Here is an 18043-nt window from a genome sequence, read left to right on the forward strand (position 1 = left end):
ATGGACTTCATTCCTGCTAGCCATAAAGCACAGTTCACCTTTTCTTCTACTGTCGTCATTTCAATCAAGAAAACATTAACACAGCATTAACATTAAAATCTTCATGAATTAAGCTTTCAAATGCCATTTATAGTTTGCTTCTATCATGGGCATATTCCAAGTCATTACAGTTGAATATGGACTTTATAAACAGCCTGTATATTCCATTTTTTTTAAATCAAGGAGGTGTCTACAAAAGGGATGCAGCAAAAACTTCTGCTAATTAGCTGATTTATGCCCTTCTGCCAAGATCTTGGTGAAAAATTTCACACTGGTTCTGAATTTGATCACAGTGAAATTGTAAAGAATGTTGGAGTCACTAGAATATTAGCCTAGAAATTACATTCCCTGGGCTGCAAATATCAAATGTGTTTCACAAGAACATACATTAACAAAGCATGGAATGAGAAAAGGCCATGAAGCTCAAATAAATCTCTCAGAATTTACATTATCATAGCCTCCTAACTTACTTAAATTTCCTAGGTGAGGTAACTGAACATGGGTAAATTTCCTGGAAGCCTAAACCGTGATCTTCCCACAGATAATACTGTCTTATCTTCGACTAAGTGTCTCTTTGTGCTCTATAAACTATTTACTAATCTATGCCAAAATGTATCCATAAAACCTTCAATCCAATCTATATACATATCATCCGGTTGCTTTTTAAAAGATTTAATTGGCTTAGAATCATAGGATGATTCAGCCCATCGAGCCTGTGCCAGCAGTTTGAAAGAGCTATCGAATTAGTCCCACTCCCCTGCCAATCAGAACTGTCACCTAAAACTGGACAGGACTGTACAGGTTTGAAATCGCCCAGGGTATTCGGCCTCGATTTCTCCAGGATATTTACTATTCATTTGATTGTGCAATAAAAGCGCAGTAAGTTTGGCAAATGAACCAACAACTGATGTCCAGGAGATAATAAAGCAGTTTACACAGTCAATAGCCAAGAAACTAATTTTAGTTTTCAAAAAACTTACCTAGCAAGGAGGACACAATGAACCTTTTTGATCTTCCCCAGTATCAGTGCAGCTGAAGGCTATATATGAAAAAGAAGAATTGCAAAGCATTACACAAACAAACCATTGCCCACCATTGGGCAGGTATGTTAAAACATACTTGGTAAATGTCCTGTTATTGGTCTGCCCTCAATTTTTAAAATTTTCATTTATTCCATAAAGCAGAAACACATTCCAATCATAGAATCAATGCAATACGAGACAGACGCAGTGGGGTGGAAGGTAGACCTGGGAGGTTAATGATATCAAGTTGAATTAACTAAAAGGAGTTCACTACTACAGAATAAAGTTAAAGTACCTTTGAATAGGCTCTTGCTTCATGCAGATTCAAATGGGCACTAAATATTTCAAATAACTGGCATCAAAAGTGGACATTTATGGTGGTCTTAGAGGAACAGGGCAGTTTCTCCCAGTGTCCTGGTCAACATTTAACCTTGAACCAACATCCCTAAAACAGATCATCAAGTTATTTATTAAAAGTATTTTGTCAGGTCTGAAGAGCTTTGGGCATCCCAAGGTTGTGAGAAGTGCTGTTTCAATACAAGTTCTTTCACTGCCGAGTAAAAGGTGCCTCAGACCACATTCAGTGATCTTATCAGCAGCAATAATCGAAAAGCAAAATACTGCGGGTGCTGGAAATCTGTAAAAGAGATAGAAAATGTTGGAAATACTCAGCAGGTCTGTGGAGAAAGAAACAAAGATAATGGGCTGAAATTTCATTCGGCTGCAGAGGTAGGACCGGAGTTGGGACAGTTGGCAATTTCCCGCTACCGGTTGGCATGCCAGTCTGCCAGCATACTCTTGCCTCTGGGTCATTTTGGAACAGGCTGGATTGACAGCAAGTGGAGGCTAGCCAATTAGGCCACCTAAAGCACCTATTAAGGCCACTCTGCTGATGTCAACTGGAATTTTCCAGTCGCATGTAGGCTCCTGCTGAGGCTGAAACACTGCTGAGAGATGGAGGTGGCCTCCCAGCCAGCTCTCAATCCTGAAAGGAAACGCCCCCAGCCTCTCCCAACCATTGCCATAGGGCCTCATTTATGTCTGCTGGCTGTCCAGTGGAGGCTTGTCCCTCCACGACAGCCTGACAGCTATGGCCTCTTTGTATTTATAAATTTGTAAAAGGTCATCAGAGGTGCCTCCATCACGAGACGCCCTATTTCTCCTACCTACATCAGCCGCTCCCACCTCCGACGGTGGGGCTGCCGATCTTTCTATACTGGATGGCCTCCTACTGGCCCTCCAACCTCAGGAGCCTGCCCGCTGTACTTAATTGGACAGTGAACATGCTATCTGGCCACTAACTGGTCACCTTCATGAAAACTGCATTGGGCATCAGGCACTGATGCAGTGTGGGGTCAGGACCCGGAAATGGTCTCAACCCAAAAACAAAAGTTCAGCCCAATGTTTCAGGTCAAAGACCTTTTGTCAGAACGCAGGATGAATTGTTTTCCCCTGAAATGCTACCCCCATATTATTCCACATGTCATATCATGTTTCAACCTATGGGTAATTCCCTGCAAGTGGTCCCATGAGCTTGGTCAAGAAAAACATCTGGAGAGCACCTGAATGGTAAAATTTTACTGAGTAATCTCATCACATGGTCACCACTTTCCCCAGTACTCTCTTAACAATTCTTCTTAACTAACACATGTTAAGTATTGACCAATTCTCACTCAAACACAGAACAGAATGCTTCTCCCTTCTCATGCATATCTATATCTATGTAAGCAAGGTGTCGTACCTAGCATATAGGAAGATGGCTGTGGTTGTTGGAGGTCAATCATCTCAGCTCCAGGACATCACTGTAGGAGTTCCTCAGGGTAGTGTCCTTGGCCAAACTATCTTCAGCTGCTTCATCAATGACCTTCCTTCCATCATAAGGTCAGAAGTGAGGATGTTTGCTGACGATGGCAAAATGTTCAGTTTCATTTGCAATTCTTCAGTTCATGGAGCAGTCTGTGCCCACATGCAGCAAGTGACATCTGCAGCACAGAGGTGCCAGGCAATGATAATCTCCAACAAGAAAGAATGTAACCATCTCTCTTATTCAATGGCATTACCATCAATGAAGCCCCCCCCCCCCATACTATACTATCCCCCAACAGCATGCTGAGGGTCACCATTGACCAGAAACTTAACTGGCTCAGCTACATAAATGCAGTGGCTACAACAGCAGGTCAGAGATTGGGTATTCTTCAAACAGTAACTCACCTTCTGACTGCCCAAAGACTCCCCAACGTCTACAAGGCACAGGTCAGGAGTTTGATGGAAAACTGTTCACTTGCCTGGATGAGTGCGGCTCCAACATTATTTAAGAAGCTCAACACCATCCAGGTCAAAGCAGCCACTCAATTGGCACCCCATCCACCACCTTAAACATTCACTCTTTCCATCACTGGCGCACCATGCAGCAGTGTGTAGCATCTACAAGATGCACTGCAACAACTCCCCAAGTCTTCAGCAGCATCTCCCAAACCGCAACCTCTACCACCTTGAAGAACAAGGGCAGCAGGCGAGAGGGAACACCATCACCTGCAAGTTCTCCTCCAAGTCACATACTATCCTGACTTGGAACTATATTGCTCTTCCTTCAACATCGCTGAGTTCAAATCTTGGAATTCCCTAGCTGACAGCGCTGTGGGTGTACATACACCAGACAGACTGCTGGGGTTTAAGAAGGCCGCTCACCACCATCTTCGCAAGAGCAATTAGGGATGGGCAGTAAATGCTGGCCTTGCCAGCAATGCCCAGATCCCATGAATGATTTTTTTTTTCTAAAAAGGCTATTACTTTACTTTTTAAAAATTTGTTCTTAATATGAGCAATGTTCTATTAGTTGTTCATCCTTGGTTGCCTTTACAACTAAGTGATTTGTTCGGCGCCTTCAGAGAACATTAAAGAAGCAGCCACATAGTGTGGATCTGGAATTGTCTCTAGGCCAGATCAGGATTTCCTTCTCTGAAGGACTGGAGAACAAAGGCGAAGTACCAGCTCCCACTTTACTGAAACAGGTGGCCTCAAGCTGACATTTTCAGCGATTCAAAACACAGATGACTGCCAGTGGCCCAGCTCATTTACATCTAGGGGTGCAGACAACAGAGAAAGGATGCAATTCCTTGTTCTCCTTTGCTCTTTGTACTTTTACATTACCATTACATAGATATATCATGGTATATCGTGATATCAGAACAAGGATTGAGAGGCGATATTTCTTTGTGATACCACCTTTTAAAAATTCCTGCAGATACTGTTGGGTACAAAGCCAGCTTTTTAACATTATGTTATGTCATCCTTTCCCCCCACTATTTTTCTCCTTTTGTTTAATTTTTCTCTCTCCTTTGCTGAGGTCCACTGCCTTCCTTCTCTGGGTGCTACATGGTGCTGCTTGATTATAGAGAAAAAGTGTGTAGCAAGCAGCAGACTACAATGATGTGGGAGATTATGGCCTTCACAGGCGTTCGGTTCCATGAGTGCTGGTCATGCTTTGCTACTTTGATGATGCATGTCAGCAGACCATTCTATCTTAGAGACCGTCATATCTAAGCCAATCTTAACCTCACTCAACAACTGTAACTTTGATGCCAATCAGGAACAGGCACCCTAGCCGATGGTTCTTCTTATGCTAAGGAGAACAACTCAGTCAATTTATCAGCTAATTCAGCACAGAGCTCAAATTGAACTTGGGAGTGTACTCCATCTCTGACTCATAGAAAGTGGAGATGTCAGACAAGTAGCGAAAACATGAACTCTTCATTATTACCTTAATTTGTAATTAGTTAAAATAATGCACTTGGGTTATATTGCATTTTAAAGGCACATGGTGCACCCTTTCTAAGCTGCTCCTGGGTATAGCACTACTTTCATTATAATGTCCACAATGTTTGTATCTGCCAACAACAGCCCTTGGTTTGAGAGTGTGCTTTGGTATGTAACGTAATGATTCTTCCTTCCTTGCACCTCCCAAATAATACCACTCAGTAAAAAGATCTTCTGTAGGTGCAGGCAGTGCAACATGAGGTAGCAACATGAGAATATACAGTTCACTGAAATCTTGAAACTTGTACAAATGCTGAACAAATAAATCTGAATTCAAACAAAAACTGACAAAAATCTCACCAACCATTGATTGACTTCCTATAGCATAGCTTTTATTTTAAAATAGTTCCATAGCATCTTCCACACTTAGATATTTTCAAACAACTTGCACTTATAAAGTACCTTAAACATATTTAAACATCCCAAGGTGTTTCACAGGAACATTATGAAACAAAATTTAACACAACTACATAAGGAGTTATTAGGAAGGTTCACCAAAAGATTGGTCAAGGAGATGTTTTAAGGAGCATATTTAGGAGAGAGAATTCGAGGGGTGCGGGGATTTAGGGAAGGAATTCCAGAGCTTAGGGCCTTGGCAGCTGAAGGCACAGACACCAATGATGGACAGATTAGAATTGGGAATGCACAAGAGACCAGAATTGGAGGAGTGCAGATATCTCGAGGGTTGTAGGGCTGGAGGTAATTACAGAGCTAGTGAAGGGCAAGGCCATGGAGGGATTGGATACATATACACACAGGTGAATTGGGAGGGATGGGGAATTAATCCTCTAGCTAATCCAGCCTCTGGGCCATGCAGTAACAACTCACTAGCAAGTCTATCACTGTGCATTAAAATTACTCTTATTAACATAAATAAAATACACAGCTCCTTTCACCACAAACAATAGTGATAAAGGAACCTCTGCATAATCAAGTCTTGATAAGATCAGGCTGAGTTTCAAAAGCTTGTAATTCACAGGAATCTAGTTTCTGTTGGCACATTCAAGATAAATCTCAAACAAAAGACATTTCACTAAATCAGACAGCACATGCCCTGTCCATGCAATGATCATGGAAGGAGAAGTATAAGTGTGACAATGAAATTAGCAAATCCCAAATTTTTCTCCTCAAATTGCCAAGTACTTTTGCAGCTAAGCTCTCATACACAAGAAACGTTTGCAGCCAACATATTTCATGTAACAATAGTTCACAGTACCCAGTAGGTCAAATATTGCAGGTTTATTAGAAATATGCTGCACTCTAGAATTTATGAAGGCTCTGCATCTAGAAAAGGTCACTGATTAGGGTATTGTTTGCTTTTCTCTGTTAAAAATTGATTCTAGTGAAAGATGAATACACAATCATGGTAATAGGTGTAATAGCATCAAATGGAGAGAGAATTCTCTTCAGCATTATTGATATCACCCACTACTAGAAAACATCACTGTTTATGATTAATTATTGTATATGAGCTACTAACTGTTCATTCTCAAAGCTGTTTTACAGAGAGCTCTGCCCTTCCCTTAGGCCTTGCAAATATTTTGTATACTGGGCGGTATGATTATTCAATGCCAGTTGCTCATGAATAGATTTAAAATGTTGCGTGCCAGATCAGCCCCGATGGTGCAGTGGGTAAATGTACTGCCAGATATTACCCACAGAAGTAGGCCATTAAGCCCCTTGAGCCTGTTCGCTATTCATCCAGATTATGGTTGATCTGTGCCTCAACTCTGTTTACCCGTTTTTGATCCATATCGACTTAATACCTTTTCCTAATAAAAATCTATCAATCTCAGTCTTGAAAATGTCAATTGACTCAATGTTCACAGCCTTTTGGGGGAAGAGAATTCGAGCTTTCTACTACCTTTTGCATGAAAAAGTGCTCCTTGATTTCACTTCTGAATGGCCTTGTTTTAATTTTAAGATTGTGCCTCCTTGTTCTGGATTCCCCCACCAGAGGAAATAGTTTTTCTGTCTCTCCCCTATTATATCCTCTTATAATTTAAAAATATCTCGATTAGATGACTCCACAGTGGCACAGTGACGCAGTGGTCACGCAGCCTCACAGCTCCAGGGACCCGGGTTCAATTCTGGGTACTGCCTGTGCGGAGTTTGCAAGTTCTCCCTGTGACCGCGTGGGTTTCCTCCGGGTGCTCCGGTTTCCTCCCACAGCCAAAGACTTGCAGGTGATAGGTAAATTGGCCATTGTAAATTGCCCCGAGTGTAGGTAGGTGGTAGGGAATATGGGATTACTGTAAGGTTAGTATAAATGGGTGGTTGTTGGTCAGCACAGACTCGGTGGGCCAAAGGGCCTGTTTCAGTGCTGTATCTCTAAATAAATAAATAAACCTTCTGATTAGGTCAGAAGGACCTGATTCAATCCTCGGTCTACAGTGAATTACCTAACGTCAACCAGCACAGCAATGGAGATATGACAGCTCGCATCAACATTACAATTTCTATTCAAGATAATTATTTATTGACCTCTGCTGAAAAATGGGTGTTGCGTACAGGGGAGATGATCAGGCTTGGCTGCGATAACCCCTCATATTCCCCCCACCCTCAAGCACCTCTCCCCACCACCCCACATGATTAAATAGCTCACCAACACTCAACCTTTGGGCTCACAAATGAAGCACAACTAGTTCAGTGAGGCAGTAGAAGCCTGCTGGTCTCAATTCCAAATCAGATCCTTCAATAGAGGAGAGCAGAAAACAGGCGCAAAAAAGAATACCATAATCCACAGGCTACACATCATCATATGGTAACTGCATCACTGCCAGCATTATACCAGTAGTAAATGTTTTGCACCAATGTGCAATTTGTTACTATGCATGGTGTGAAAGCACGTTGAACAGCACCAGCATTTTAATACTGAAATTCAAAAGTAAATGTACTTCTAGCAATAATACATCAACAACAATTTCTGAGTTCAGTACTGAAGGATAGCTATCCACAAAAATCTGGATCTGGCACTATTTCTCTATCATAACACAAATAAAATCTAAAAAAAAAGGTGGAGTAAAAAATGGTTTCGGGCGGTGGCACAAAACAGGCAGTATTGGATTGGTCACCCATTATACACAGCGCCCGATATTTAATTTCATTGATTGAAATGGAATTGAATATCAGGGACCCACATATAAAGGGGAACTAATCTGATGCCACCCATTTTGCACCATCACCAGAAAACAAATTTTGACCCCAGTGAATTTAAAGCTTAAAATTTGACCTTTATCGCCCCATCAAAACTCTTCAGTAATGACATGGAACCAAAGTCATTGCGATGGTAACGATATTTTTCCATGATTTCAGTTCAACACCACCAGTTCAATGGCATATTAGTGACCAGAATTTTGGTGGTGTGGCAAAGGTCACGTAGTATGATACCCTGTTTATACTGAGTCACTCCCGACATCAACAGATTTCTGACTTTGGCATATAGGATGTGAAATAAATGAGACAACACTACTGCATCTTGAAGTACCCAAAACAAGCTTCAAAGGTGGTTTTAGAGCCTGCCACAACCCCAAAGGTGAATATAACTTCTACCCCCGAAGCAGATGCCACCAGCAGCCTGAATATGCTCAGCCTACTAATGCAGTATGACATACCCGTATGTCAGCCAAGAGCGACTTCTCAATTCATTCCATCTTCGCTGCCTCCGGAGAATACTTGGCATCAAGTGGCAGGACCGTATCTCCAACACAGAAGTCCTCGAGGCGGCCAACATCCCCAGCTTGTAGCGGCGCTTGAGATGGTTTGGCCATGTGAGCCGCATGGAAGATGGCAGGATCCCCAAAGACACATTGTACAGCGAGCTCGCCACTGATATTGACCCACCGGCCGTCCATGTCTCCGCTTTAAAGACGTCTGCAAACGCGACATGAAATCCTGTGACATTGATCACAAGTCGTGGGAGTCAGTTGCCAGCATTCGCCAGAGCTGGCGGGCAGCCATAAAGACGGGCCTAAAATGTGGCGAGTCGAAGAGACTTAGCAGTTGGCAGGAAAAAAGACAGAGGCGCAAGGGGAGAGCCAACTGTGCAACAGCCCCGACAAACAGATTTCTCTGCAGCACCTGTGGAAGAGCCCGTCACTCTAGAATTGGCCTTTATAGCCACTCCAGGCGCTGCTTTACAAACCACTGACCACCTCCAGGCACGTATCCATTGTCTCTCGAGATAAGGAGGCCAAAGAACAGAACTAATGCAGACCAACTATGGTCTCCTGGTATGTATGTACTTTCCCCAGTCATCCAGAAAAGCCCAACAGCTATAAATGCAGGCATGAATCTCAACTTTTGAACAACTGTGCTTGTAACATAAAAGGAATGGATTTCACAGCATTTATCAGAACACAGGATCAGCCATTTAGCCCCTCGAGCCTGTTCTGTCATTCAGTTAGGCCGGCCTGTACCTTAATTCCATTTACCCGGCTTTGCTCCATATCTCTCAATATGCTTACAAAAATACTAACCTCAATGTGAACAGAGAAACAGGAAAACATACAAACTAGTCTGCCATGGTCACAGAACAGTTCTCGACGCCCCAAAATTTAACCATCTTCAAATCACCTGGCCCTTTCTTTGCAACTAATGGAATAACTTTAGTAAAAGATACTTGAGGTGCCTATTAATGGAATGACATTTCAAAAATGTTACTGATAAACTGTCATATAATTGAAAATAATTCTGAAACCGAGACCACAAATGGATACAATGCCATTTGTACACAATACAAGAAATTTTTTTTCACCAATTCAAATAACATGAGCGTGACTAATGTCAAGGACAAGAGAAAAAAAGAACTATTGCTACATCAGGTTGAGCAATCAGACTACATTTAAGGGCAAGGCAAAGGGGCATTGTGTGATTCAGAATAAAACAGATTTCTCACAGTATCTCTTACTCAGCTTGATTTGTACATTACACAGGGGATTACAAATGGAAATTGGAGAATTTTATGGGGAAAAAAGTTAATGTTCTTCACCAGAAATATTATCCATCAATAATCAGATTGCTTTATTTGTGGAAAGCTACAGGCTTGTACATGTGATCTGTTGAGGCGAGGTCAATAAAAAAAATGTTAAAAAGTGAAATTGATAGAATTTTGGTAGGTAAGGGTATTAGGGATTATTGAGTTATGACATGTGGGAGTCTTTCAAACGTCAGCTGATTAGAATCCAGGACCAGCATGTTCCTGTGAGGAAGACAGACAAGTTTGGCAAGTTTCGGGAAGCTTGGATAACACGGGATATTGTGATAAAAGCAAAATACTGCGGATGCTGGAAATCTGAAATAAAAACAAGAAATGCTGGAACCACTCAGCAGGTCTGGCAGCATCTGTGAAAAGAGAAGCAGAGTTAACGTTTCGGGTCAGTGACCCTTCTTCGGAACTGCCAAATATTAGAAAAGTCACAGGTTATAAGCAAGTGAGGTGGGGGTGGGGCAAGAGATAACAGAGGAGGTCTAGATTGGACCAGGCCACATAGCTGACCAAAAGGTCACGGAGCAAAGGCAAACAATATGTTAATGGTGTGTTGAAAGACAAAGCATTAGTACAGATTAGGTGTTAATATACTGAATATTGAACAGCAACAAGTGCAAAACTGAAAAAAACAGTGGGTAAGCAAACTGAACAGACTAAAATGAAATGAAATATTTCATTTTAAATATAAGTGCTGTTCAATATTCAGTATATTAACACCTAATCTGTACTAATGCTTTGTCTTTCAACACACCATTAACATATTGTTTGCCTTTGCTCCGTGACCTTTTGGTCAGCTATGTGGCCTGGTCCAATCTAGACCTCCTTTGTTATCTCTTGCCCCACCCCCACCTCACTTGCTTATAACCTGTGACTTTTCTAATATTTGGCAGTTCCGAAGAAGGGTCACTGACCCGAAACGTTAACTCTGCTTCTCTTTTCACAGATGCTGCCAGACCTGCTGAGTGGTTCCAGCATTTCTTGTTTTTATTACGGGATATTGTGAGCCGAGTCAAAAAGAAAAAGGAAGCATTTGTAAGGGCTGGAAGGCTAGGAACAGATGAAGCACTAGAGGAATATAAAGACAGTAGGAAGGAACTTAAGCAAGGAGTCAGGAGGGCTAAAAGGGGTCATGAAAAGTAATTGGCGAACAGGATTAAGGAAAATCCCAAGGCTTTTTATACACATATAAAGAGCAAGAGGGTAACCAGGGAAAGGGTTGGCCCACTCAAGGACAGAGATGGGAATCTATGCGTGGAGCCAGAGGAAATGGGTGAGGTGCTAAATGAGTACTTTGCATCAGTATTCACAAAGGAGAAGGACTTGGTGGATGATGAGCCTAGGGAAGGGAGTGCAGATAGTCTCAGTCATCTCATCATCAAAAAGGAGGAGGTGTTGGGTGTCTTGCAAAGCATTAAGCTAGATAAGTCCCCAGGGCCTGATGGGATCTACCCTAGAATACTGAGGGAGGCAAGGGAAGAAATTGCTGGGGCCTTGACAGAAATCTTTGCATCCTCATTGGCTACAGGTGAGGTCCCAGAGGACTGGAGAATAGCCAATGTTGTTCCTTTGTTTAAGAAGGGTGGCAAGGATAATCCAGGAAATTATAGGCCGGTGAGCCTTACGTCAGTGGTAGGGAAACTATTAGAGAGGATTCTTCGGGACAGGATTTACTCCCATTTGGAAACAAACGAACTTATTAGTGAGAGACAGCATGGTTTTGTGAAGGGGAGGTCGTGTCTTACTAATTTGATTGAGTTTTTTGAGGAAGTGACGAAGATGATTGATGAGAGAAGGGCACTGGATGTTGTCTATGTGGACTTTAGTAAAGCCTTCGACAAGGTCCCGCATGGCAGACTGGTGCAAAAGGTGAAGTCACACGGGATCAGAGGTGAGCTGGCAAGATGGATACAGAACTGGCTCGGTCACAGAAGACAGAGGGTAACCGTGGATGGGTGTTTTTCTGAATGGAGGAATGTGACTAGTGGTGTTCCGCAAGGATCAGTGCTGGGACCTTTGCTGTTTGCAGTATATATAAATGATTTGGAGGAAAATGTAGCTGGTCTGATTAGTAAGTTTGCGGACGACACAAAGGTTGGTGGAGTTGCGGATAATGATGAGGATTGTCAGAAGATACAGCAGGATATAGATCGGTTGGAGACTTTGGCGGAGAAATGGCAGATGGGGGTTTAATCCGGACAAATGTGAGGTAATGCATTTTGGAAGGTCTAATGCAGGTGGGAGGTATACAGTAAATGGAAGAACCCTTAGGAGTATTGACAGGCAGAGAGATCTGGGCGTACAGGTCCACAGGTCACCGAAAGTGGCAACGCAAGTGGATAAGGTAGTCAAGAAGGCATTCGGCATGCTTGCCTTCATCGGTCGGGGCATAGAGTATAAAAATTGGCAAGTCATGTTGCAGCTGTACAGAACCTTAGTTAGGCCACACTTAGAATATTGCATGCAATTCTAGTCGCCACACTACCAGAAGGACGTGGAGGCTTTGGAGAGGGCACAGAGGAGGTTTACCAGGATGTTGCCTGGTCTGGAGGGCATTAGCTATGAGGAGACGTTGGAAAAACACGGATTGTTTTCACTGGAACGACGGAGGTGGAGGGGCGACATGATAGAGGTTTACAAAATGATGAGCAGCATGGACAGAGTGGATAGTCAGAAACTTTTTCCCAGGGTGGAAGAGTCAGTTACTGGGGGACATAGGTTTAAGGTGAGAGGGGCAAAGTTTAGAGGGGATGTGCGAGGCAAGTTTTTTTTTTTACACAGAGGGTGGTGAGTGCCTGGAACTTGCTGCCAGGGGAGGTGGTGGAAGCAGATACGATAGCGACGTTTAAGAGACATCTTGACAAATATATGAATAGGAAGGGAATAGAGGGATATGGGCCCCGGAAGTGCAGAAGGTGTTAGTTTCGGCAGGCATCAAGATCGGCGCAGGCTTGGAGGGCCGAATGGCCTGTTCCTGTGCTGTACTGTTCTTTGTTCTTGACATAGATTAGCCATGATCTAGCTGAATGGTAGAAGAAACTAGAGGGGCTGAATTCTCTTCCAATGTTCCTATCATATTTCCCACATAGTAAATATACTTTTATTATTGAGAGGACTTGTAAATGTATTTTTAGCCACTTGAGTTAAAAATGGACATTAATGTACATACCTCAAAAGGTATTTAATCCACCAAATAAATTATTTTGCATACATATCTTGCCAGGTTAATGCACAAATTCCTCAATAGTACACTGTGTCATTTACAGGTTTCCACCTTTCTTATTCCGTAACTTCCTAGATAATTAAAATTGTGGTTCCAGCAGGGCTTGCAACGACCCTAGGGTTGGAGAATCAGGGTATAATGGTATAGCTCTACCTCTGACCTACAGTCATTACAAGTATGGCACCCAGAGAGAGAAGAGAATCATGATTTACCCCAATACTTTCCTTTTTCACAATTACACCAGATTAGATTTTCAGACTACAGGTTACTCCACTTCAAAACAGTTCTGCTCAAGTCTGTTCCACCTTTCCTAATCATTTCAGTGGCACTAAATTGTTGATATGAGCAAGCTATTCACCTTAGATTCCCTCTGCCAGTTTCAATGCACAGACAGTAGTCTGACAGGGAGGCTGAACTGATAACGGTCAAAGACTCTTTGTTCCTCTTTTGAAATAGCCCAATGGGATGATTACTAAGACAAAAATACACTTTAAAGGCACTCTCCCTCAGAGAAGGACACCACTAATTTTGCTGCATTGTTTACAGAACAATTCAACTCCGTGTGTTAGTTCCATGATCACGTAGCAACTGACAAAATGTAAAGTCTGGTCAAAAGCAATTCTTAATATGAGCTTTTTGACAGCAAATTAATCTCTATTTTTTTTTAAAGTATATTGCGTGTCACTGTTATGGTACGACCACTCAGGACAAAGCCCCCAATCAAAATAGATGATTCTGATGGTGGTGGGAGCAACGCACTGTCAATTCAGTCCCGCCACTCCACAGGCCACATAACATATATTTTTAAGCTTTCCAAATCACAGTGGCGCAGTGGTTAGCACCGCAGCCTCACAGCTCCAGCGACCCGGGTTCGATTCTGGGTACTGCCTGTGCAGAGTTTGCAAGTTTTCCCTGTGACCACGTGGGTTTTTGCCGGGTGCTCCGGTTTCCTCCCACAGCCAAAGACTTGCAGGTTGATAAGTAAGGAGACTGTTTTGACTGGTATGCTTTTGCACCTCATAAAATATTTACATATATTTCAAAGTCTATTGCAAAATCCTGGAAAATGCAAATGGGTATTGAATCAGTATTTTATTGGGGAGTAACCCCTAGATTTTTAGAAAACGATTCTTGTGCACGTTTTATATTATAACCAGCTCAAAATGAGCACTCTCTCATTAATTTATAGGGTAACCCATTTAATATAATCAAATAGCAGAAAATCCACATAAATTTTAAAATATTTTTAATCAAAATATAAGTACTTTAATGCATTTTAAAAGTACAAACATACGACAGTAGGAATCAGCCATCCCTTTATCCAAATTGCTCCCTTTGAGCAAAACAACTACATTTTTTTCTTTAAGCAACCTTTGTATCGGCCTGCTATTAATTCGGAATGCGACAACACCTATAAGCCTGCTCCCCTCTCCTCCACCATGCTAGCGATGCCCGTTCCCAACAAGTTGACTTTCAAGCTGCAGTTGGCAGCACGCTACTCGTACTTTGGGACTTGGTCCCACTAACATGTATCCTGGCACAACATAAAAGCAGCAGTAGCTGCCTAAAAGAAAGGATTCAATAGGATAAGGAAGCTGGGTTTAGCAGCATATACAGTAGAAATCAGCTCAAAGAGGGCAGTCCCCTCAAATTTGAATTAAACAGCAAAAGCAGCTTTTGCACTGCTGTGAATTTTCTCAGAGAACTGCACTCATTATTATCCCATCACTGTCAACAGATAAGAGAACAAAAACAACCCCATTGAAGTCTCTATGATTGGACCTAACTATGTGGTAAAATCCACCCAAACAGTTGAAGCACTGGCACTGATTCAATACTGTAAAGGTACAGCCTGATAAAAAATATATTGAATTCTTATAATACCGGAGAAACAAATTGGTATATGAAGAAATGTTCCCAGCAATTGACATGCACACTGTGTGGCGTTAAAGGGCTCCAAAGAGGGAAACCATTGTGAAAATATGAGAAATATGTGAGGTGAGTCAGACTAGCTGATTTAGACAAATACAAAGAGTATCTTAAATACAAAGAACTCCTGAATAAAGCATGTGTTGTTGAACAACATATTTTGAACTAGAAACAATCCACACCCATCACATAAAGAAACAAAATGCAGAAAAAGAATTTGGCCAACTGATTCGAGGCTTTTTGTTTTGCAGTGTTTTATTGAGCACTTAGTTCCTCCTATGTCAACAGCATGATTTCAGCAGCACCTGGGCTGGTTTGTCCATGTTGAACGTCAAACATCTAAAACTAAAAGAAAATTGGCTAAAGCAATGCAAAAGACAAATGTTATTTACATGTGATTGTGTGCACCATTTGTTTCAAATGATCTGATGCCAGCTTCATTCAGGACTGAAATGTTTCTAGTCACTGGAAGGGTTATGGGTTCAGGCGCATCAGTCATGCAGCTACCAGTCAGCTGAGCTGAGGGGATTGTGGAGCAGAAGCAGAATCAGGTGAATATGCTTGTTTCTCACTCAGTTTGCATTTGACAGCCAGGCTTCAACTTAAGAGGAGTGCTTTTGTACAATCCAATCATTAAATCATTAAAAATTATGCAAATAGATTTAAGGTACCTGTTGATGCCATTTTCTATGCACAGTGCTGGCAATGAACTGAAGATGTTTCGCATCCTTATAAAACAGGTGCAGTATGGGAGAGTTGCTTCAGCCATTTTGATGATTTCAGTGGCTAATATTAAGACTTTATTTTGCTGCAGTGATAGTTGTTTACAATTTGATTTTGCACCATTTTTGTTGTTGGTGCACTCAATATTGAAATCACCAGCATAACCCTTCCATAAACAGTTGAGTACTGAATGAACTTCAGAAGACTCTAAGTCTGAGCCTGAAACCATGCATGCTGAATTGCGGATGCAGACAAGAAGAGATGGATTAAAATGGGTGGGCCGAGATCAGGACAGATGTTAAAATTAAAACATCTGAACCCTGACCCAATCTGCCCACTTTCAGGTTTAACAGTAACAGGACAAGGGGTGGACAGCCAACCTGCTCCCAGGAGGCGAGTTGGCAATTTAAATATTTTAATGAGATTAGCACCCTCTGATTTAAACTGCTTTGCAGGTGTCACGGAGGATAGCCAGGTTTCCTGGGCCTTGAAGTGAGGACAGTTTCGTGGAGAAGGTGAGTGCGTTTACAGCACTGCTTGTGGGCAAGGAGGAGCCAGAGTACTTCCCCCATCCTTCCAAGCTCCCCCTCATCAGGAGTCCTCCCCATACCTTGGGTCCCAAAGATCCCTCCAATTAGAACCCTGCCTCCAGGGTCAGTGATCGCGCCACCACCACACCCCCAAGATTGTGGATTGGCCCTATCTGCTCCAACAGTCTGCTCTGGAGCCCTCCCCATCCGACTGGAAGCCAAGCCTGATAATCAGGCTGACATCCGAGGGAGAAAACCTGTCAATGATGAAGGGCGCACGTTGCAGAGTTAAAACTCCACAAAGCTCCAGGTTTCCTGCCCGAAATTCCACCCGCGCCTGTGTAACCCACCCCTATGAATATCCAGGTCGAAATGTCTTAAGGCAGGTTGAATTGGTAAGCCATTAACTTAATCCCTTAACTAACTATTTCAATGAGGTCCACAGGTGTCCATTAAAGTGGAGCATTATCCCTACTCGAGTGTTTTGGCCCACTTTATTGAGCACATGTGGACACGACTACATTGGGTGAAGTAAGCATTTGAGTTGAGCTACTGTCACCATTTCTCTCTGGCCTACATCAACTATTACCCTTAGATTTAACAAAGTTTGCAAAAGAGACTTAAACTTTTAACATCAATCCCATAAGCTGGGAAGATGTAACTAACAACAAGCCACACTAGAGGATTGTGCCACATGAGACAATAAGAAGGTAGATCTTGACTATGCAATAGTGTAAAATCGGTAATGAGAGTTGGCAGCCTATTTTACAGCTCACTCTATTGACCTCAGTGGAAATAAAAATGAGGAGAGACGTAATGCAGGTTGTCAACTTGTTATCATCCATTTTACAAAGTTAAGATCTACCACAAGTAGTCTTGAGAGGAGGCTGAGAGATAAGAAAGAGAAGAAAACAGAAAGGAAAGTACATCAGCTTTCAAGAGTTAATACTATGCAGGCTTTGTCATCTGGCCCTGTGATTTACATCTGCATCATCAGTGGCAAGGACTGTGGCTTGAGAGTTGGGCTCTTCAGCCACTCGCGAAGCTGTAACATTGTTAAGTAACTGAAGTGCTTTGGCGCTTACACTATCAGCTTTCGATATAGATGGTTACCATACCCTTAATCAACTACTATGGATACCAATCCAGTACTGTGCTGCTATTTTATTCCACTTCATTCCCAGTGAACTCTCAGGACACAGCTGAAATAAAATCCATCCATTTTATTCTGTTTAATATTGTGAGCAGACTGTTCAGTGTGTCTTATTTCACTCTTTCCCTTTGTGAATGTAATTACTCTATGTCTTCCATTGCCTGATCTGGGTAGTAGAAAAGCAGAGAAAGTATCACCGAAGTGAGAGGGGAAGTCGATAGCTGGCTGTTGGCTCTCATCGCTATTGGGATGGAGGTAGTTGAGCACCTACTTGTGCTGGGTCATGCGATGGCCGAGAAACGATTGTCATTCCATCTAATGCCATGGTGGCTGCCTGGTCCTCCACACTAATTGCCACACCGAGTCATTTAGTCGGGCATCTAGGTGGGATGGATGAGACCTCAGCCTTAGACAGCTCCATCATCTGTGCCACCTTCTGCTGCTGGGTACTCCCTCAACATGTCCAGTGATCTGTGTGGGAGCAAACTGTTGGCCTGCAACCAGTTTACTGAAGCTCTGCATTATGGCTGTCTCAATCTGATTCTCCAGCATGTTAAAACCAAACAACAAAAATAGCAGTATATTGGAGGCAAAAGTGTCTGTAACCTCAATCAGAGCATT

At 42.4% G+C, this 18043-nt stretch overlaps 1 protein-coding gene across 1 annotated transcript in view; it reads right to left on the minus strand.

Moving 5' to 3' along the window:
• mtap (methylthioadenosine phosphorylase) overlaps nucleotides 1-18043 on the minus strand; it is a 229590-nt gene that overhangs the window by 179048 nt on the left and 32499 nt on the right. The window contains exon 3 of the mRNA XM_068030256.1: nucleotides 1020-1078. Within this exon, the coding sequence (XP_067886357.1) occupies nucleotides 1020-1078 (59 nt within the window). The remainder of the gene's footprint in view (nucleotides 1-1019; nucleotides 1079-18043) is intronic.

This window comes from Heterodontus francisci, chromosome 4 (genome assembly GCF_036365525.1).
Source record: "Heterodontus francisci isolate sHetFra1 chromosome 4, sHetFra1.hap1, whole genome shotgun sequence".
Taxonomy (NCBI): Eukaryota; Metazoa; Chordata; class Chondrichthyes; order Heterodontiformes; family Heterodontidae; genus Heterodontus; species Heterodontus francisci.